This window comes from Numida meleagris, chromosome 2, assembly GCF_002078875.1.
Source record: "Numida meleagris isolate 19003 breed g44 Domestic line chromosome 2, NumMel1.0, whole genome shotgun sequence".
In the NCBI taxonomy this organism is placed as follows: Eukaryota; Metazoa; Chordata; class Aves; order Galliformes; family Numididae; genus Numida; species Numida meleagris.
The window spans coordinates 76981586-77004851 of record NC_034410.1 but is presented as its reverse complement, the minus strand read 5'-3'; the positions used below and the strand labels follow the sequence as shown (position 1 = coordinate 77004851).

General features: G+C 37.0%; 1 protein-coding gene across 6 annotated transcripts in view; it reads right to left on the bottom strand.

The window, feature by feature from the left end:
• Positions 1-23266, bottom strand: part of SEMA5A (semaphorin 5A) — a 325269-nt gene that overhangs the window by 134692 nt on the left and 167311 nt on the right. For all 6 annotated transcript variants that reach the window (XM_021386099.1, XM_021386098.1, XM_021386095.1 and 3 more), the window contains 3 exons: positions 9970-10032; positions 3702-3800; positions 2308-2521 (listed from right to left, as the gene is read on the bottom strand). In XM_021386099.1, coding sequence (XP_021241774.1) covers positions 2308-2521; positions 3702-3800; positions 9970-10032 — 376 coding nt within the window. The remainder of the gene's footprint in view (positions 1-2307; positions 2522-3701; positions 3801-9969; positions 10033-23266) is intronic.

Genomic DNA, 23266 nt, shown 5'->3' with positions numbered 1-23266 from the left:
GAGTTGGGTGGAGAGGAACCTGATGAGGTTCAACAAAAAGAAGTGTAGAGTCCTACACCTGGGGATGAATAACTCCGTGCATCAGTACAAGCTGACCTGCCAGAAAGGAGCTCTGCAGAGAAGGACCTTGGTGTGATGGTGGACAACAGTTTGGCCATGAGCCAGCAGTGAGTGCTTGCAGCCCAGCAGGCCCCCAGCAAAGGAAAGATGTGGAGCTTTTGGGGAAGGTCCAGATGAGGGCCACAAAGATGATCAGAGATGATCCTTGAGGTCCGTTCCAAACCAAGCCATTCTCTGATTCTTAAGAGTACGGCTATCACCCCCAGAGATAGTTTGAAATGCTCCAATGTGATATGTATAGTAGCAAATCTAAGTGAGAAAAAACACCACACCTCTGAGGGAAGCACAGACGTAACAGACCAATATACTTTGACCTGGAAATGTAAAGACATACACACACACAACCACACCCTAAAACAAGGCTGAATCTGACTAAGTGTCAGCTAATACTGCTGAGCAAGTTTTGACTATGAAGCTTCCATTCCAGTTGATAAAACTGCCTAACTTTTCTTACAGGATTATTTATGTTACTCTCTCACTAAAAGCAGCAAATCTTTCATTTCAATCCAAGTGCTGAAAACCTAATGAAGTTTTTTGACACTGCGTCACACGTGCATGGGCAAATTGACATAAAAGCAGATGAATCCTCAACTCTTAGCTACCCAAGAAGACATTTCCCCTCCCCTCCTCTTTATGTAGGAGACCGAGATGCTTCCAGACTTCTATTGGATTTGCTTGAATTGGCTCCAATTACAGAACTAATCTTGTTCTTTCTCCCCAAAGATAAAGTCACACTTTCCTGACAACTTAATTCCAAACAATTTTGAGGCAGAAGAATGAATTATAAAAGAGAATGTATAGGTATGGCTGAAGCTTTTAGTAGGCAAAATGTAGATAGAGAGAATCTGATTAATTGGAGCAGTTTTCATGGGAAGTGGTGGGAATTTTACTGTGCCCTTTGGCATAAAACATCCAGTTAAACTGAAAGCGAAGAATGTTTTGCCTTTGACAGAAGCATCCAGGTGTGGCACAGCAATTAGCTTCAATATCATGGCCGTGCGAACAAATGCTGCCTGAACAGAGATACCTATACAATGAGTTCATTTTTCCTCTCATATTTCTTTTGCACTGCTATAATTCTGTTATGTTTTATGCAGTTTGGTCTTCTTTTGTTAATTAATACCATAACATTGTCTGACCATCAGAAAATGTCACAAATTTCTCCAAGCTACCTCTGATGGATTCTTTGTACAGGGAAAAAAAATCAAGCAAACAAGTGCAATTCAGCATTCAGTTTATATGAGGACTGAAATATCTAAAACAGTCTGATACTTGCAGCTGCATAATGTTCTGAAGTTGGAAGGGTTTATACATGAACTTAATTTTGAACATGAGAATAATTTCACCATAACAAGAAATGCACTGTGGGTTACTGTTGGTTACTGTTGTGTCACTTATGCGACTGATGGCAACTTATGCGTCATGAGTTACAAAAATACGTTTGGCTTTTTTTTTGTGGGACATACATAGATAAATTATAAAGTACATAATTTTACATTTTAAGCTAAGCAGTGGTTTTCACTTTAGAAGAACCTGCTTCTAGTTTTGTAATATATATATTAACTGGCAAGTGACTCTGCTACATCTCAGGAATACCAGTTAGATTTTCTCCCAGCTGGAAATCCTCATTCGGTGATTAACATCTTTGATACAGGAATCATTGCCACAATATTATTTTTATTATTTGTGTTACACATACAACAAGCAGCTTCAAAATCAGCTATAATAAGCTTCAAAAAACTTCATTTTACCACCTAAGCAGCTTGCAGACACAACTATTTGTTTGTCAAGTCTGCGACTTGCAGGGAAAGCTGGGGAAATTCAGTCCATTCTAAACTATTTTCTGCTTTCAGTTTTTGAAGGACTCACGAGAACAATGTCCAAGGCAAGCAACTGCCCTTGGCCAATGCAGCTTTGCCATGTAAGCTCTTCTGAGAAACAGGGTACAGCTCATCCCTATGCCTCCAAACACAACTTAATATTTAAATGCACATCTACAAACAGCTATGTTAACTACATGTTGTAATAACTATACTAGTAAATTCAAAAACGTATAATGCAAAATAATTTTACGAGAACTACATTACTCTCAAAACATCCAAAATATCAGAATGGAATTTCAAGAACATGAATCAGGAGAATATGGGTTAAAAAGCAGATTAAGTCTCATGGTTCTTCAGTACTCACCATTCAGCCACTTGGAGTTGTACTGTGCAGTACGGAGAGGAGGAAGGGCTCCCAGACTGCGATAAATGGCAGGATCCCTTCCTGGAAAATCCATGGCTGTAGCAGCATATAATTCTCCACTGGAAGTGAGAAGTGCAGTGGAGTTGTGCTGGGGACTATACGGACAACGAGCCATGCCACTGATTTGATCATGTATCTCTGTCAAGTTATTCAACTGTAAAACAGTGAGAAAAAGGGATTAAAATGACCTGAAAATTATCATTTCAGCCAAGCTGTATCAATCTGAGCAAACTCTTATCATAAACACGAATTATCTGCTTTGGTATTGCACAACAGTAATGAGTTGGCCTGTACATTCATCTGAAACTGTCTCATATAGATTTTATTGTAATACTGTTTGAACTTGCTTCTGCACCTATGGTGGGCAAAACATGCAAATTAATCATTATCCATCATGCCTAAAATGTTTTACATTGGGAACAACTAAAAAAAATCTATATTCAGATTGTTATTATGAAAAACAGATCTGTCAGATTCATCTGAAGTATTCATCGTAACAATTGATCACATAGCAAAAAAAACCTACTGTTCTGTTGGTGTGTTCTAGGAAAAAATCTCACATGAAAATTAGATTCTTTTAAAAAATGAGCTTCCTAGTTCAGTAGACATCTTTCTGACATAGTGGCCCTAATACTTCCAGCCATAAATCAAAGTGTGATTCTAATATGTTATTTGAAAATAAAGGTACCACAAGTTTAAAAATAACAAATGTGCCAAGGAGTTTTTGGTGACTGTTTTTCTTTGTATTTAAATGTCTCTCCTCTCCTGAAATAAATAGGCCACATGGTGCAACCTGTAACATTTTGATTTTTATTATATGAGTATTATTGATTTTTTATGGACATTCTGACACACAAATTACACACAGTTTTGTTTTTCTTGGTTGTGGTTGTTTTTTTTTGTTTTTTTTTTTTGTCCCAGAAACAGGATGATTTCTCCACAAAGATTTCTCACTCTCACCAGTCAGAAATCACTAGCACAGGTACTTGTCTTCTTCATAAATATATATGGATAGTATGAAGCTACTCAATCATATTTTATAACTAGACCTGATGACACCAACCAAACTTGACAAAATGGCAGAAGTCTTAGAAATATTTAAGACTCATGAAATTTGGCATGTGGAAGGAATTGAGTTGCTCAGGAATAGACTGCAAAAAGAGATTACTGGTTAACTCTCTTCTTTACCCTGGCACTAATCAAATCAACTTTTACGTATCAGCTCAGTAGCCAATACACAAACAGCCTGAAATCAACAACAGCTTGCTCTGCTTACTAACCAGCTGTCTCAGAGCATGGACTTGAGTTTATGGGACAAAATATTTAACTCATACCGTCCGATTCGTGCAAATAGGAGTGAAAGCATTGGTTCCACAGGTAAAGAGATGGTTGCCTCCAACAAGAAGCACTCGAATATAGTTCTGGCATTCCTCCTGCCATGTAGAAAAGAAAGATTAAATTCAGTGTTTATGCACACTCAGTGTGTTAGCAATCATGATGTATATGAGTTTTCTAATGACAACACAGACATCCATCAATCATTCTGAAAGGATCTTAACAGTATCACAGTAATGCTCTTCAGTATCAAAGATTTCCAAGTGTGCTGGAAGTCAGGATTAACAACAGGTTGGCAATAAGAAGAGTATGTTCTAAGTATATAAATAAAATTATTGAGATGTCCAGACACAGACTTGTCATTACTAGCAACATAAATTGCACAGAATGTTTTATTAGAAGCATCTACATTTTGGTTAATTTGAAGTTTATCATGAAAACCTCCAAAATTTAATTATCGCAATATACATACACTGACCCTGAAGAATAATTTTATCTTTTTTCTTTTTCTTACCACATTAGAATGTGTGAAGGCTTTAAGAAGCTAGAAACCAACAGCAATTTCTAGTGTTTATTCAGATAGAGAGCAATACTAAACAACTCATTAAACCCTATGCAGGAAAGATTCAAACATTATTTCTGCAGAAATGAATGTTTCTATCTATTAAAACAAAGAAAATCAACAACAACAAAATGTTTACAGAATCTTTTCATTTGAGCATTTGGCTAAAATGCTTTCTAGCATTTATTCACAAGGAACAGATACTAAGGAAAATCATGTAAGTACATCCATGTAATGGTAATGGGGCAGAAGTCTCGTTATCTGGCCCATGGTTATATTAAATATAAATAAATATAAAATTAAATAATTAAAATAGACTTTTACCCTGAAAGAAAAGAAATATAAACCTGAGTAGACTGAGCAAGCACAAAATAGACTGTGAAGAAAGATGGGCAAAAATACTTTTAAGTTCTCTGAAAAGAATGCTTAGAATTTATTATCTATACTTTTCCTCATGCAAAATAAAAATGAAACAAAACAAAAAATCCAAAAAATGCACATACAAAAGAAATTGCATCCATCCCTCATGAAAATGTAGCTCTCAGAACCTTCTCTTTGAGCTTTAAATATAATTGTCAAATATTTTTAAACTAAGATCAAATTCCCAGTAGATAGAAATTCAATGTCTTCATCTTAATTTACCAAGATCATCTTAATATCCTTTCAAACAAACAGAAGCTAATATGCAATAATCACATAGCAGAGTCTGGAATTGCACTAAGTCTTTTAAAAAAGCAATTATTACACTTCTGGGCAGTTTCCCTTATGTTCAGGGAGTTTCATATAAATAAACACAGTATTTTATTCTTTGGACCATTTCCATCCTGCCCTTTGCTGCAAGCCCTGGAATGTAAGTGTAGGAAAAATAAGTGGGTTCTGACATTACAATCCATCCAACCTCTCCTCTTCCTACTCCAGAGCTCCCTGAAATAGTGCCATTGCCAAATTACTTGCATGCTCATCACCCACTCCTTCTGTTCAAAAATAATGCATTTTTTAAAAACTCTGACATTCCTAGGATTCACAAGATTCTTCTCTTTAATGTTCCCAAGTCCTGTGCTAACTCTATAACAATCCACAGTGCAACAGGGCAAATGAGATATCTCATATCTAATTTTTGTTGGCTACACAGTACAACAAAATCAAAGCTGAAAAAAGGGCTTCTTTAATTGGCTGTTTTCTTCACACAGCAAACTGAAAATAATGCAATTTAAAAAATAATAGTTATGAATAAAACAATCACCACTCAAAAACACATAGAAAAGGGACTCTTCTTTCATCAGGTTAATTGCTCAGAGTCACCTTGATAGTTTTGGAGTCAAGCTTTCATTTTTAGATCTGCAAAAAAGAGGTACATGTTATAGAACGCAAAGGATTTTAAAACCAGAAGTGTATGTAGCTTCATCCTATACTTCTTGACCTCTTTGCCATGTATTCTCTTACTATCCCATAAGATTATCTTTCAAAGAAAGAAAACCATTTAGCAAGTACAGCCTACTTTTATATCAGCACACCTGAAACAAACCACAGCTATCTGAAAGAATTCAGTGGCCAAGCAGGCCAGGTTACTATTTAATTTTAATACTAGCTTGACAGTTCAAGGATGACCTGGCTACAGTCGCTTATCCATTTTCAGCAATATTTGTACACGCTAACATTTGAAACACACTAGTGTTTATAGCTGTAATACTTCTATAGTAAGTTCAGAAGCTAATACACACAGCTGTTATAATATTAAATAAGCAATGAGTAAGATATTTAATTTTTTTTATTTTCTCTTTTATTTATTGCATTTTTTTACACTTTGCATTTATATTTTTTCTTATTGTGTGTTCTTATCACAAGTGCCATTCAAAATTGATGAATTTATTCTCTTCACCACAGCATTTTAGACTTAAATGTTAACGCATGATGGTTACAAGGACATTGGTTTGTCTGGCTCACTCCAGGAGTTATTTTAAGCAACTGTTTAAATTGGTAGATAAATGTACAAAGTCTCAGTAACAAACATCAGACTTCAAAAGTCAAGTGTGCATTACACTGTCAGATGTGATGGATGTCTCTATATATTTTCATCCCAATCTCTTTCCCATCATTGGCTCCTAAAGCATAAACCTCAGAACAACAACCACTGCAAACAGCTAGGGGCAAAAATTCCATGCAACTTCTTTCTCAATAACAAGAACAAAGTTGCATTTAACTAACTATTATCTCATAACTACCAGAGTTGCTTTAGGGTTCAAAGCTGGCTTCTGATTTCAGAGCATGCCATACGCAAACTGACTTTTATCTTTGCTGCCTGAACTCATTGCCCCCATAGTGGTCTGTGGTCAGCAGAGCTTCAAGAGAAACCAGGATTTGAATGAAAAATTACTCATAGCCATCCTTGTAATCCTCATCTCACCCTTACCACAGTCTGGGCTGGCCATATATATTTTGTCTCTAGTCTTTCCTGTCCTTTTCTGCAGTCACACACGTCTCTGCCCTGAAATCTGAAGTCACTCTCACAAGTTTCATGGAAACAAAACACCCAGTAGCTCCACAGCTGGGGCTAGATCTATTTATGCAGCAACAATCAAGGAAGCAGCAGCTGGAATTGTGTCTCCGACGGGACTTCCACTGAAGAAGTGCAATTCACGGTAGTAATGGAGTGAATTCCTCCTGATAGTTCCTTTTTTTTTTTTTTTTTTTCTTCCCAAGTGAAGGCTTGAAAGCTGCTGTGGTTTGACCAGGAAGAGGAGTGTGCCACAAATCAGATTTTATCCTCATTTGCATGCATATGTTCTCATAATACAAAGAGATCTTAAGCATATCCTCTGTCATGAACTTCTCTTAGTCTTGGACGTAAGTCAGTAAAAGACAAACATCATCAGGTTATCCTTTCTCTGGCCTTGAGTTTATTCTTTGATTTTAACCTCAAGCATACCAGTGAAGGTAAGAGACTTGAAAAGTTCAAAGAAAAAGAACACAATAAATAAATAAATAAATAGACAGATGAATAATTTTTTTAAAAGCCCAATCATAACAATAAGCAAAGAACTATTTTTTACCAGGATTATCTTTGGTTGTAATGAAATCTAAGAACTGTATTTATCTTCTAGATGGTGAAACAGGAAAGAGGTTACAGATCCAAATCAAACAATATATCTTTACCCAGATAGTAATGATACTAAGAAACAATCATAGAATCAAATAATAGTTTGATATGGAAGAGACCTTAAGGATTACCTTGATCCAGCCCCACTGCTGGGGGCAGGAACACCTTACACTAGATCAGGTTACCCATACACTTTACACTTGAACACTTAGAGTGTTCACTGTACAATAGTATATACACTATTCTAATAAAGACATGTAGAGTGTTCAAGTGGCCTTGAATGCCTTCAGGGATGGGACATCCACAATGTCACCACTCTCTAGAGCTTCTGAGTAAAGAACTTCTTCCCTATGTCTAATCTTTCCTGTAAGCTCACTTATTGAAATTTTAGAGGTCTTTATTACAATAGCATATATACTACAGTACAGTGAAAGCATAACTTCAGATCACTTATACAACAGAGCATGATGAGCATGAATGAAAATCTGGATGAATGCACTACATTTAAGTATATTTCACAAGTGCTGAGTGCTTCCCTGAGCAAAAATTATTTAATAGCATGCTTCAGCAATGTTGAACTGAGTGCACATATCAAACCACAAACAATTCTGTCAACGTGAAATTCAAAGTACAGTACTACATCCTTAAATTTACCATTACTTTCATCCATCATGTTAGATTACAGTCACTGCAGACAGTGTGACTTTCAGAGCTGAATGCTATTTTCATCATTTTAAATTCCAAAAATCACTGTAAAACAGAGGTATAAACTTTTAGTTATACACTGTATTCCAATCATGATAGTTTCTACTCTGCGCATTTTGATCAATGCCATCTGTCACATTATATTGTCACTCGGGCATGTTCTCTACCTTCAGTATTGTCACCTGAAAGCTAAGGCTGAAGGCTTGAGGGATACATTACATGAGAAAATACAAACATTCTAGACAGAAATAACAATTTACAAAATGAAAGATTTGCCTAAAATATGAGGTCCCCAAAGTTCTTTCTTTTCTCTCCACAAGCTAACAACTAAGCAGCATAGTCATCCATCATCTATTTCTGCCATGAAAGCCTTCATACAAGTAAGAAATTTTTAATTAAAATCTTGCCTGTTCCTTTTCTCTAGCTATTAATAACTGCCACACAGACCTAGTAAGCCTCACAAGTTAATGGCTAGTTATCAGCAGCTCCTAAATACACATTTCCAAGACTGGAATGGGAAAAAAAGGGAAAGGAGAATAATAAAAAAGGGCAATACCATCTCTAATGTCTTTTCTCAATTTTATAAACTCATATCTACAGTGAAAGATGATCCTCTGTAAAGACAATAATCTTCCATGCATGAAGATTTACACTGCATATTCCCTATACCTGTTTTTTTTTAAATTTCCTGGCAATTCTTTTTCCATCCTCATGATATAACATGGCCACGCTTCAGTAGTGAGACCATTTTTCTTCTTCAGACTCAAGTGGATATGGATAGGCAAAGGCTACAATGCAACATTATTTTCCAAAACTTACTATGAATAGCTGAAAATGAAACATTTTTTGTTTGAAACATTCTTTACTAGAAAGCCAGAAGAAATGAACATTTGGAATACGTTCTTCAGGCTTGTGGGATTGGGATTTTTTGTTTTGTTTTGCTTCTTTATGACTTTTGCCAATGAATAACATAGACTGATATGTTCTACTGAATGTGAGTCCTGAAAATGAGCACGTTCTTCTGTTGTTATTGCTTTTGATGTACTTCTGTGTTTTTCCCTTATGTTTTAACTCACTTGCCACCATCATTTCCAATGCACTGAAGCCAATATTCAGCTCTGTACATTCTGTGGTTGTAATCTGCCAATTTGTGTGGATAAGCTCATTGAGACACATTGTGGTGTGATAGCTGTGCACAGAACACAGCTTGTCTTTGACATCACTGTCACTACTACTGAAAAACACCACCCACCGCCTCACTGTGCTCACATCCACTGTTTGTTCTCCATAAACATTCATCAAGTGTCAATGAGTATCAGTGGGCGCTATTTTTCCACATGAAGGAATTCAGTGACACATCTTTGCACTCCCATGTCAGACGCCATTTTGTCAGACTGCCCCTCTGTTGCTATCTGTCACAAGGCAACAAAATGGAATGGACTATTGGCAGGAAGGTTCAACCACTACTGCCATACCACCAACATATATCTATGATGCCACAGGTCAAATTAATAAAATAGGAGGCATTACTTTCAGAGCGGCCCTCATAAATTGAGGACTTTACAAAGAACATAGAGAGTTATTTGAGATTTACAGCACTGAGTATGATGTGAAAATACAGCTTGTTACACATGATATATTGTAGAGTCAATACAGTGAATTGTTAGAAACTCAATTGCTTTTATCATTTCATCACAGTATCAGGCGACTGTACCTCTCACTTCACACCTCCCTATATTGTTCTTTATTCCTTTGCTCATACATCAGTGTCATACTGTTTTTCTACAACTCTCTCCGGAAAGAAATGGGAGACATTACAACTGCATATGGTAGAGATTTATACACTGAATTGTACCTCGTATTAAAACACAATTTTTTTAAAGCAGAACTGTCTCATGCTTACCTTTGATTTTCCTTTACTGTAACAGGCTTTTTTAGTAGCTTCATCACATTGCCATTCCACTGCCTGTAACCAACAGAAAATAGTTAGAAATGCAGGGAACACGTAAATATATAACTCAACTATCTAAGCCCATGCTTGAGATACATGCTTCAGGTACACTGACAAGTAACCATGGGTGGTTCTAGCCATAATCGCCTTATAAGCTTTTTCTCCTTAGAAATGTAGTTCTGCTCTTGGTGGTTTTTCTGTTTTTCAATCCAAAGTGAAACTGGCTGTCCCCATGATTCGCCGTACCTACAGCTACAGCAGAAATAACCACAATCACATTTTATGCTTTTTAGCCCCTTTTTATCAGTCTTACTCAGCTAAGAGCAGAGAAGGGGTGACTCTTCCTGTCCAGCAGAGGTGGGCGGCATCGCGCTGAGGTCAGCTCTGCTCAGAGACCTTTTGTGTCAGAAAGGGTGCACTGCTGCTGGTTTTGCAGATTTTCTCTCAAGCATGAAATGGATATTTTATTTGCTCAAGGTGTGACTGCAGCAGTAATTGGAGGAGCGAAAACTTCAATTGAAGGAAAAGAGCAACAAGCAGGCATCCACAGGACAACAGTGAAATGGAGCACTGCAAAGCAGAAGCGATTTATCCTCATTTTTGAACCTTCTGCTTCAACAGACTTATGCCAGGAATGTAAGTCTAGGCTGCATTATAGCACTTTCACTGCCTGAGTTAATTCCAATTATTTCCATATTTAACATTCAACAGCTATGACTTACAAACTCTACCGTTCACTGAAGCAGATCCTAGGCTTGGTGTGTATGTGCTAATACATGCACACATTTGAATGCCTGTGTATGCTGTGCAGTCAGAGTGCATTTTAAATCTCTCTGCTTGCTTTCACATCAACAGCGCACATCCACCTGTTCTCTTGATAAAAATGTCACAAAGCATTTCACATTTTGCCAGGAAGAAATGGGATTACTACACTAAACACTGCTGCTTAATTGTTGAAACCACAGTTTTTTTCAGTTTTATTTACCAGAAAATAATGGAGGATAATTTATTCAGATTTCATATAAGTAATCTTTTGTACCTGGCTTTCAATGGAGACCATATTGACAGAAAGTACACTGTATAATTAATAAAAATTAAGTGTGAAAGCCTATTGAAACAAAGGGGAAATATGCCTTCAGGATATACTATGCAGTACTTTTTGATTTGCTTTTCAACAGGCCCAAGAATGAGCTTTTTTTTTTTTATTTCAGAAAAGAAAGACTTGTAAAATCAATGCCATTACTTCTCTTCCTCAGCTCCAAGCCTTCTTGTTTAAAGCATTTACTTTTGCAGATAAATAACCACAGCATATTGGAGAATATATTGAAAAATGCTGGAAAAACCCACTTGTGAATGATGACCCTAGTATTTATAATGAATTGTATCTTACACTATGTAAGATTAAAAAAAAAAGCAGCAAAGACTTGACTTTTTTGGTTCTGTAATGCAAAAAAGCAGTTCATCTCTATAATGGCAACCACATAATAAAACATTGCTCTTGGATGAGCAGTGTTAAGTTCCTCAATCCAGTAGGACACATTAAATTTGTACTTTACATGGCACTAGACACAAGTATCTGATAATTAACGTATTATCTTTAAACAACACAGAAATTTGAAATGCCTGGAGAAATGCAAGAGTTACCAGTAGGAGGTCAAGACAGAAAGGCTTTGTGGAGTACAGCAGCTTAAAAGTAACATTTGAAGGAAAGCTCTTGCCAAAACTGAATTGAGAAGAACATGCTAAGCATGAACAGCAGGAAGAAAGAAGACAGAAAAATTGGATTCAAGATAAAATGTTTATCAATAAATCAATTTTCAGTGGCAAAATATCCAGCTTTCAGTTGGCTAAGACTGTGGTAAAAGACTAATTTCAAAGCAAAAGATGTCAAATGCGAAAATTATGTATGTCATAAATCAGGCAAATTAAGTACACCTCTCACGCACTGAAATATTTTGGAAAAGACACTCAGTAGCCAAAAGGGACAGTTCTTCAAGTTTTCCATGAAATCTGAGAAAAGTATACAAGGCATTTCCATGAGCAGGTCACAAAACCACTAATGTCATTATTGGCTTAACTGAAAGAAAAATTTCTTCTCTAACATCCATAGGATGCATAGATTTTAAAAAAGATATTAAATATTACAATACTACATTATATATATATATCAGTAAAATGGTTAAAAGCAAATACAAGAACTCAAACAGAATAAATTATGCAACTATATATAAATACATACAATTTCTAAGTGAATGGGAAAGTTTATGGAAAATCTCTCTTCAAGACAATTTATGTCAAAAAAGTAATACTGTCTGAATAATAGAATCATAGAATTGTAGAATCACATAATCTTTTCACACTTGGAAAGGACCATTCAAAGGCCATCTAGTCCAATCCCCTGCAATGAATAGGGACACCTACAGCTAGATCAGGTTGCTCAGAGCCTCCCCCAGCCTGACCTTGAACGTCTCCAAGGATGGGGCAACCAGCATCTCTCTGAGCAACCTGTTCAAGTGCCTCACAACCCTTACTGAATTTTCCATTTATCCAATCTAAATTTTCCTTCCTTTAGTTTGAAACCTACCTTCTAGTTTGTCCTATCACAACAGACCCTGCTAAAGAGTCTGACCCCCTCTTTCTTACAGCCCCACTTTAGATACTGAAAGACCACTATCAGGTCAGCTCACAGCCTTCTCTTCTTCAGGTGGAACAGCCCCCAGCTCTCTCAGCCTGTCCTCGTAGCAGATGTGTTCCATCCCATGGATCATCTTTGTGGTCCTCCTCTGGACATGCTCCAACAGGTCCCTGTCTCTCCTGTACTGAGGACTCCACATCTGGATGCAGTACTCCAGGTGAGGCATCACTAGTGCAGAGCAGAAGGTCAGGATCACCTCCCTCGCCCTGCTGGCCCCACTTCCTTTGATGCAGCTCAGGATACAGTTGGCTTCCTGGGCTGCAAGGGCACATTGTTGGCTCACGTCCAGCTTGCCATCCACCAGTACCCCCCAGTCCATTTCAGCAGGGTTGTGCTCTATCCTTACATCCTGCAGCTTGTACTGATACTGGAGGTTGCCCATAATCCAGGTGCAAGACCTTGCACTTGGATTTATTGAACATAGCTTCCAGGAGGATCTGCTCTGTGGTCTTCCCCAGCACTGAGATGAAGAAGTAAGGATGGACACACTAGTGACAAAGCCATGAGCTGCCACTAACATCAAGTATACTTCATAGCCCTATAACTGCTGTTTCACTGCTGGAGGAGACAATGAGAGGGCAGGCTGCAAATGAAGTGTATTACAAAGCCACTCAAAGAAGGCTGGGTAGTTCAGAGTCTTATAGGTTAGTCTCCAAGGTTCTTGCATATTTTCAATAATACATACATATGCCCTATTGTAGATTAAATGAAATGTATAGGCCAACATTTATATATATATAAACACATATATATACATACAGATATATATATATATATATAAGAATTGTGTTTAAATCTTCAGGAAGTCTGGGGAAGTTTCTCACTAAACGGAAATTCAGTTATTCAACAAAGCCTACTAGTAATACACAGGGGGAAGACTGGTGGAAATTTGTCAAGTTAAATGTCATTTCAATGTGGGAGAAAAACAACAGGAGAAAAATGTGCCCTGAATCTTTAAAACATAAAGATAAAACAAAATGTCCCAACAGAATAATAACAATGTGATTTTTGTCAGTTGAAGATAAAGACTTTAAATTCTGAAAGAGTCCACTGACACATACAGATTGTTGTATTTTAGAGAACAAGTGCAAAACCAGGTTTACTTAGAAACGTTACTGTTATCCATTCCTTGTATCAAATTGACATCTTCTGCTTGGCATCATTTGCTAATATTTTCACAACATTCAGATAAGCAGTGTAGAGAATAAGATATGCATACCATGATTATTATTTGATCCCCTATCAAGACTTAAATACCTAAATTTTATCCAATTGGGAGCCATTCTTTCCTACATGTCTTAAGAAGTAGTTCCAATTTTCATATAGCAAAATACCACCTGTGTTCTGTGTATTGTTTTTCATTAATATTGTCATTCTACAAAATGCACTGAACCAAATTACAGACATTCAAACTTTTACTTGCTCTGGGGAAGGAGAGAACAAGGATTTGGATATTAGTACTGAAGAAACTAAAGATGGCATTATATCAGCTACCACAGACAACACCAAGTTAGGAGAGAATGTTGAACTGCAGGAGGGTTGAAAGGCTCTACAGAGGGACATGCATAGACTGGAACGATGGGCCAAGGTCAACTGTATGAATGTCAATATGGCCAAGAGTCGGGTCCTGCACTTTGGTCACAACAACCCCAGGCAACCCTACAGGCCTGGGGAGGAGTGGCTGGAAAGCTGCCTGACGGAAAGGGACCTTGGTGTGCCGACGGACAGTCAGCTGAATAGGAGCCAGCACTGTGCCCAGGTGGCCAAGAAGGCCAATGGCATCCTGGCTTGTATCAGGGATGGTGTGGTGAGCAGGACTAGGGAAGTAATCATGCCCCTGTACTCGGCACTGGTGAGGCCCCACCTCGAGTACTGTGTTCAGTTTTGGACACCCCAGTACAGAAAGGACATTGAGGTGCTGGAGCAGGTCCAAAGAAGTGCAACAAGGCTGGTGAAGGGCTTGGAAAATATGCCCTACGAGGAGAGACTAAAGGAACTGGGGCTGTTTAGTCTGGGGAAGAGGAGACTGAGGAGAGGCCTTATTGCTCTCTTCAAATACCTGAAAGGTGATAGCAGTGACAGCAGGGTTGGTCTCTTCTCACTGGTGACAGGTGACGGGACAAGGGGAAATGGCCTCAAGTTGCGCCAGGGGAGGTTTAGGTTGGATATCAGGAAAAACTTCTTAACAGAAAGGTTTATTAACCACTGGAACAGGCTCCCCAGGGAGGTGGTTGAGTCACCATCCCTAAATGTATTTAAAAAGTGTTTGGATGTGGTGCTCGGGGACATGACTTAGTGGTGGATTGTTAGAGTTAGAGTAGTATGGTTAGATTGTGGTTGGACTTGATGATCTTGAAGGTCTTTTCCAACCTGAGCAATTCTATGATTCTATGGTGAGCATCTCCACAAGAAACACATGTAGATAGGTTAAAGGGTAGCTTATAAGGTAACACTCAAACGTATTCATGCTTAAAGAGGGTAGATTTATGTAGGATATAAGGAAAAAAGTCTTTCACAGTGAGGGTGGTGAGGCACTGGAACAGGTTGCCCAGAGAGGTGGTGGTAGATGCCCCATCCTTGGAGATATTCAAGGTCAGGCTGGATGGGGCTCTAAGCACTCTGATGTAGCTGTAGGTGTCCCTGTTCGTTGCAGGGGAATTGGACTAGATGACCTGTAAATGTCCCTTCCAACTCCAAGGATTCTATGATACCATGATTCTAATACATTGTTCTGTCCCTGATGGGAAAGTGATACAATTACAGCTGGATGGCTTTCATGAACCCTGCTACCAATACATGCTTTCAAGTGCCTCCACAAATTTCATGTCCTCTGCAATCTAGTAGATACAAATAAACCTTAATTATCTGACAATCACCAGCAGAGCTGTTCAAAGAGCTTGCCATGAGATTTTTAGCCCTGCCAAACTCAGATTATGTAACCAGTCCTAAAGACTGAACTTGACACAATGTCATCAGACAAAGAAGTCACAGTTGACTGTTGTATGGATTGTTATGTTCATTTAAAAAATACACAAAGCTCCACGTCAATTTGGCATAAAACCAGACTGAGCAGAAAGATGGCTTTGGTACACACTTTAAGTCTAAATTTGAACACAACTGTCAAACTAATGGCAGATATGTTTTTGTAAAAGCTCACTTGTATCAGAGTTTTGGACATAACACCATCAATGTAACGAAAACACTTCAAAATCTTCAGGTGAGTTCCCTCCAAACATTTTCAAGGGGAGCGGGGAGGGAGGAATTCCAGCTAGAGAACAAACAAATTCCAACTCAAGTTATCTATGTAAAGTAACAATTATCTTCAAAAACGAAGAAAAATATACATGCAGCACCCATCAATCTTAAGTGAAAAGTCCGAGTATTAAAAATAATCATATTCTTTAGAACAAATCTATTTCAATAACTTCTCCACTTGGGTGAATGACGGAGTCTTGTTTAAAAGTCAAACAACTGTATTTGTAAAGGACAAACCAAATAAATGTAAAGAAATTAGCTCCAAGAAAAATCAAATCAAAAACCCCAATCTAAAGTGATTTATTTGAATACCTTAGCAGAATACTAAAACAGAATTAAAGAAAATGAGGGAACAGTGTATAATAAGTTTCCTTCCCATTTAGTAACTAATTTTCAATTTGTTTTCTTTGTATCCAACAAGTAGCAATATTCGAAGTTCTCCAGCAAGAAATTAAGTCATAGAATCATAGAATATCCCAAGCTGGAAAGGACCTGTAAGGATCATCGCATCCAACTCCTTTCCAACCTAAATTATTCTATAATTTTCCAGGAAAAAAAAAAAAAAAAAAACAACAGAAAAGGAGAAAAAATCAAAAGGATAAGTAATTAACTCTAGTGTATCCACTTTCTACAACTATACTAAATGCAAAAAGGAAATTTGAGAAGTGTGAACATAACCAAAACAAGGACTGGTCACTTTGAATGTATGAGGTGAGGTAGCTACTAGTTATATTCACAAGTCATAAAGAACCACATGGCTTTCACCTACATTAGTGGAAGATGCATACACATATCTGGAATAACTATGTTCATATAGCTACACAGATACACATAAGATATACATGTATACAGCTGCACACACACACAGTTACATGTATGAGCCTTTTCAAAGCGTAGAAACAAAACGTACTGCTATATTTCATTGTGAAAGAAGTTAATTAGTCAAGAACCAAAAAATGAACAGAACAGTATTCCAGACAGATGGTCCAGCACTTCTTAGGCAGATGGCTCTGCTAATTAGATACTGGCAAAAATAACATTAAAGAAGATGGTTTAATTATGCGATGCCAAAAAATAACAACTACATGAGATTTCCTTTTTTTCTTTTTCACTATCTGTTTGCTTTCATCTCTTATATCATGTATTTAAACAATACTTTGGGGAGTTGAGTTATAATGGCAATAATCATAACAATATATTTCAACAAACATGAGTAATATCGCCTTATTGTTTGCATCAGTCCAACAATGGAATGGCTTCAGAAAGTTGTGATTTGTTTGGCAAGGGCATCTTGCAGCCTGCATAATTATATCTCAATGAACATGAATGCTAGAGTCCAAAAGCTGAGTTTAAAGAGACCATAAAGAAAGTGTCAGAATAGAAAATGCTAAGAGAGAATGTAGCCACAGAGGAGTATACCAACAAGACATTTAGCAGCAAATTAGCAATCTCAGTGTTAGAAATGGCTTTGATGGTCACCAGAAGTTTTAAGGCCTACTTTGGTATAATGACATCCCTGCTTCCAGCAAATATGAAAAGCCACTTAGAAAAGATTTATACCTCCCCATACTTCAGGAAAACCAGTTTCCTTGCTTTCCACACAGCTATGACCTTGTCCTTGCAGCCATTACTGCTGGAGCTGTCTTGCCAACCTGATAAACAATCAACTTTCAAGAGTGATCGTCCATTGTGGGAAGGGGACTGTAGGCTAGGGGAATGGATTAAAAAGGGACTTCCCTTTAATACACATCTCCCTATTGGCTCATCATAAAAGAAAAATTGTTTTATATGGACTAAAGGCAGCCTGGTTAGGCTCCCCTATCAAGTGACAGGCCAGCAGCTCAAACAAGAACACCACCGTACGGACAAATCTACTAATTGATTACATTTGTTGTAGTATCTTGCCACCAGCTACCAAATACAACAGCCAATTCTCCTGGAAATACTATTATGTATGTTTTCATTTGTTCAGCTTTTACTGTTCGTCCACAGTTAGAAAATTATGGTTTCTTAAAAGCGAGCAGTGTGAAATAGATATAAATAAATATCCAATTATGCTAGAATTTTCTAAGGTTTGATATTAAATAAAAACTGAGCTCCCATGATATATATTTAATTTCATAGTTAACCTACATAATATATGAAACGTTGTATGGCTTCAAGGACAAAGCTGATGTCAACTGAATTTTCTTTCAAACATAACGACCCGAAGAATATGAGAAGAGACATATATATTTCAAAGTTTTAATTAGCTTATTTTGTTGACTATGCAAATAAATAGTTGCTGAAAATTTTGTCAGAATCAATATAATAAAATTCAGAGTTACTAAGACTTTCAGAAACTCTTAGTGGATTGGCTACTACGTTAACTTTAATGACACTAGCCTCCACACAGGACTGGACTTTTACTAAATGTTACTTAACCACCCACCTGTGCATTCCCCGTTTGTGTTCTGCAAAGACTTCTAAATGTCAGAAAATGTTCACTGGGTTTACACTTAACAGAAAAAGGATTACAGAGGAAACCGCAGTTCCAAACCTGAAGTCAGCAACCCAGAACTTGAATATACTCAGAACCAATATTTTTAGTCCTCTCTTTCCAGAGAGTTACTAATAAAGAGGTTTTGCACTGTGACTTTCAAAGTTTTGAATGTTCCAGTTTGGCATTTTGAGGCTTTTATGTTTTTTATGGACATTTAAAAATTGAATGCCGGATTGTGCTGAAGGGGTAAAACAACAAAATGTTCTTGCATTCCCAGACTTGGCAGCCACTCAGCAGGTAGAAATGAAACTTTGTACCATATTTTTAATGCACATTCTGAAATTATACTAAATATAGTAAATTTAATATATTGAATAAATTATATGTGAACTCTTTAAGATTAACATCTGTGTTAGCACATTGAGTTTTTAAGCTCTCTCTGCTTTTTGGGAAATCAGATTGATTACAGCAGGCTTCAAGACCTTTTGAAAGTAACGTTTCATTTTTTTTTACAAATTGTGTTGTAAACTTTTAAGTGCTGATCAGAAATGTCAGGATTCTCTTTATTTCAGGAAAGGGAAGGAAACTTCAGTGCAATTTCATACTCCCTTGCCCTCTAGGTTAAATACCATCACAAATGGGAAAAAAGTCCCCTGGCACAGGAATTTCATAAAAGGAAGACTTCAATGTAGACCTTGAATGTAGGAAAGCAGATTATTTTCTTGTGCATCTGCTCATTGCTGCAGATGGTAAAGGAGAAGGGGGTGCTGCTAAGTGTGCCATCTTGCCCCATACTAACCTGCTGTTCAAGTCATGCTGGCATGGGATGAGAGATAAAGAAGTACACAAGCGAGCAACCTCAGACAGTCAAGAAAGTTAGGATACTTCAGCAGGCTCTGTGCAAACCAAAATCTTTCCTGAAATAATTTCTCAGAGGCACAGCCAACACAATATATCCTGTCCCCGGGATGTCAAAGACAGCTGGATTATAGCTTCTAGATATGAGTTTACAACAGCAAGCAGATGAACCTGAGAGATATGGTGGAGGATAAAATTTATAACACCTTCTAAGTGACATTTTTTGAAATGGATGAACATCACACCACATAATTGAGACTACAAAAAAGAAATTTTGTATTTTATATGTATGCATATAGTTTTGTTCATCGTGTCTCATTACAAAGAAAATAAAATTCTATCATGATTTTTATTTGTCTCATTTATTTATTCGGATAGTTTTGCCATTGGGCTTTACTAATGGAAGGCTTGATTCTGTGAGTATCAATACTCATCTATATTTCTACTATTCAAAATTCACAATAACTCTTATTTATGGTAATAAAAATATCTCAAATAATTAGCCTAAATATAGCATCTTAGTAAAAAGATGAACTTGAAGAATGAATACATGTCCATACAGTATGCAATCAAATTGGAGTAAGGAGATTTTAGACAGATGAAAGCAGAGAGAAAGCTGAATGCTGAGAAATAGTAAAAGAAATGTAAGAAGAACCAGATCACACAGCCTGTGCAATGAAAAGTCGGTAAAGAAACAAATGGTTCAACAGCTAAGCGTTGCATACGTGAGATTTTCTACATTCTTCTATTTAAATGAATAGACTAGAAAGCTAATTTTGGAAAACCAAGATTGGTTTTTCTTCTTTCCATTTAAGAACAGTACAGAGATATATAAAATAGTTAGAAAATGGATGGGGCAAAACAGAACACAAAAAGAAAAACAACACCAAATTTCCAATGAGTTGGCAATAAGGTTGATGGCAGCACAACTGACCATTCGCTCAAGGAAAGAAGAAACTAACTTATATTTTGGTTATGCTTAAAGCAATTGGATTTAATTTGACAAAAAAATTTATATAATCCGAGAGACACAACACTGCAAGAATATAGGGAAGTATAACAAGTAAAACAGGCATATAACTGAGTCTTTAATACATAAACTGTGAAGAAAGGCAAAAAAAAAAAAGAATAGCAGACTGAGAAAAATTCTCATTAAACACAAAGAACAAAAGATGCTTATTACAACAGGAAAGCTTGAATCTGCAGCTACTAGGAAAATCACTGGAGTGTAGCTGCATTGTTAAATTACACAGAAAGCAAGGCTGAGGAAGACAAACTAAGGAGTACCAGGACCAAGGCGAGTACCTGCTCTGAATATGAAAAGGTCTTCAAGAGAGCATCATGTACTCTAACTGCAGTAAAAGGAGCATAGGGAAAAGGAGGACAGCAATGCAACTTCAAATCACAACTTCATCAAGATGATTTAACGGAGATGCTAAGAAAAGGCTGAATTTTTCTCCTTTTTTGACATAAGTAAATGGTCTGGAGGAACATCAGCGATGCATGGCGCTTTTCACCTTCAGTTTATGTGTTAAATCTCATTCAAGACCCTAATCAGTGAAAGTCTGTGACACTGGGTTACTTGGTATTAGCTGTGGAAAATGAGTGGGTCATTTCAATCCAAATTTCTAAAAGACTAGCCTTCATATCAAAATGAGCAGTATCTGGCCTTTTATGGAGAAGGAACTGAACAGCCACTTAGAAAAAAGGAGAGAGTCCTGTTACAGATAAAGGCATTTGCCTCATTCCATATTCACAAGGAATATCAGAAAAGCAGGTGGTTGCTGAAATATCTTACCTTAGCAATTTATCTCTATGTTTTTTTTAAGCTGTCCTCATATATGTCAGCACTAGGTAGTTCTAGGATTCTGTACTCATCTCTTAGCCTAAGGATTCCACCCACCAAGTTCCAAAGATAAAAGGGGTAAGTTTTGTGCCACTCATACTTGCACCTAGAGAGTATATCACAGGCAAAACAACCTAGAGTTGGAGAATTTTTTTTGACTTAGTTTACTGCCAGCCACCACAAAACTCAGTTCGTCAAAGTCCCTCTGGTAATGAAGGTAGGACATTTAGCACGCTTTCAGTTTCCTCAGTGTATGATCTCCACAGTCAATTTAATAGTCAAGAACAATTAAAAAAATCATTACTTCCTAGTCATATTTTAAAAAATAAATTAATAATTCATATTTCATACAAAATTAAATTTTCAGAGATTTAATAAATTATTTTGAAACCTGATAAATTTGTTATAAATGGTCATGAGCACATCTGCAGAAAACACTACTGACACACATAATCTGCTCTCTGACACATCAAGAAATCATCTATAACAATAGATTAACCATGTATTAAATAGTCAATCATTAAGTAAATCACTATACAATATTTACATAGTGAAGCTTAGTAAACAAATGATAAATATTCAGTGAATGCCATTGTTGCTCAGTTATTATTTGCAGTGCACAGAAGCCCACACTACGACAGGTGAACACCTGAAGGTGTTTGCAAGAGTCTTCATTCTAATATCAAATTGGAGCAAGAGAAAAATAATCAAAATCTGTGTGATGCGATGCCTCCTGCTCAGACTGAGAATTCTGCATTTGGTATTACTTGCAGGATCTATTAGCATCAGAGGACCATGAAAAAAGCAAGAGAAAATAGTTCATTAAAAACAGATGCCTAGCTAAATGTATCAGATTCTCTGGGAAAAGCTTTATTGAAGAGTTCATAGATTATTCTGTGATGACAGCAATTTGGAAGAGTTTCTAACAGCAGTCTTTCCAAGTGGAAAACAAACAAATATTTTTTAAGAAAGAAACCATCTCACATCCCCAGAGAGATCCATGTCTGCACTTTTCAACGACACAATTGCCTTTGCTGGCATTTCCTACAAGTTGTACAGGAGAAAGTCACCACGTAAGATCTCAATGTGCGAGACAAAACCACTGGTATCACAGATGGCACAGAATCTGGATGAGCAACCCACTTACCCATGAAATAAAGTGGAAGGGTGTCAGATCCTCAAAACTAATGACAGAAACTTCAAATTTCAGTTTACTTCAAGAAAGTCAAAGTGAAGGAGCCCTTAAGTATCAAGAAAAGTATCTCCTAAATTTCACTGACATACACAAATTTTAGTAACCATCCCACAAAGGGAACCTAATAGAAGAAATTTATTTCAGAACTAGCTGTGTGATAGCTCATCCTCCTGCAGACTCTTTTCCATTTTTATTGGTTTAGAAACTCATTGACTGCTACATTGGCAGAATACTGTACTTTCGCATTTTTCACCAAGGAGCTGAAAGCTCTGTGGATATAACTATATAAGTGTGATCAATAAAGCTTATTCAACAGGATACCCAGTGCAACCATTAATAAGGCACTTCTCTGCAGCTATGTAGCTTTTTTCTTCTTGCAGACACCACTGACCTTCCTCCATCAAATTATATCTTATTAGCAATTCATCTCCTGACGGGTACATTAAAACTCAGATTTCTAACACTGGTGTATATTGGATATAGCAGCTTAGCATTTTAAGAAGAAAGTAACCAAAATTCATTCTTATTACTTGGAATGATTTCTTAAAAATTATCCTGTGCTTATCCTGCTGAAGCAAGTCCCTTGGAGTCAGTGCTCCAAATTCCAAAGCTTTTACTATAGCAAAACACTTTCAAATCAAAAGGAGCTTTGTCTAAGAACAGAAGAAATGCCAGAAATCGTAAACATTCTCTAAATTCACTAAAGAAAAGGGACAGCTTCTGTACAGTGGCTTATAATAGCAACCCCCTTCAGTATATGCCTGGAGTACAGAAGAACATTAACGTTAGATCAGAATCCCATTCATTCAGCTTAGTCTCCTATGAGCAGGAAAATGAATTTAAAACACACACTGCTCTACACTATGTGCACCTCTACAAAGCTGCAGAGTGACAAAGCTCCAACATCTTCAAATTACT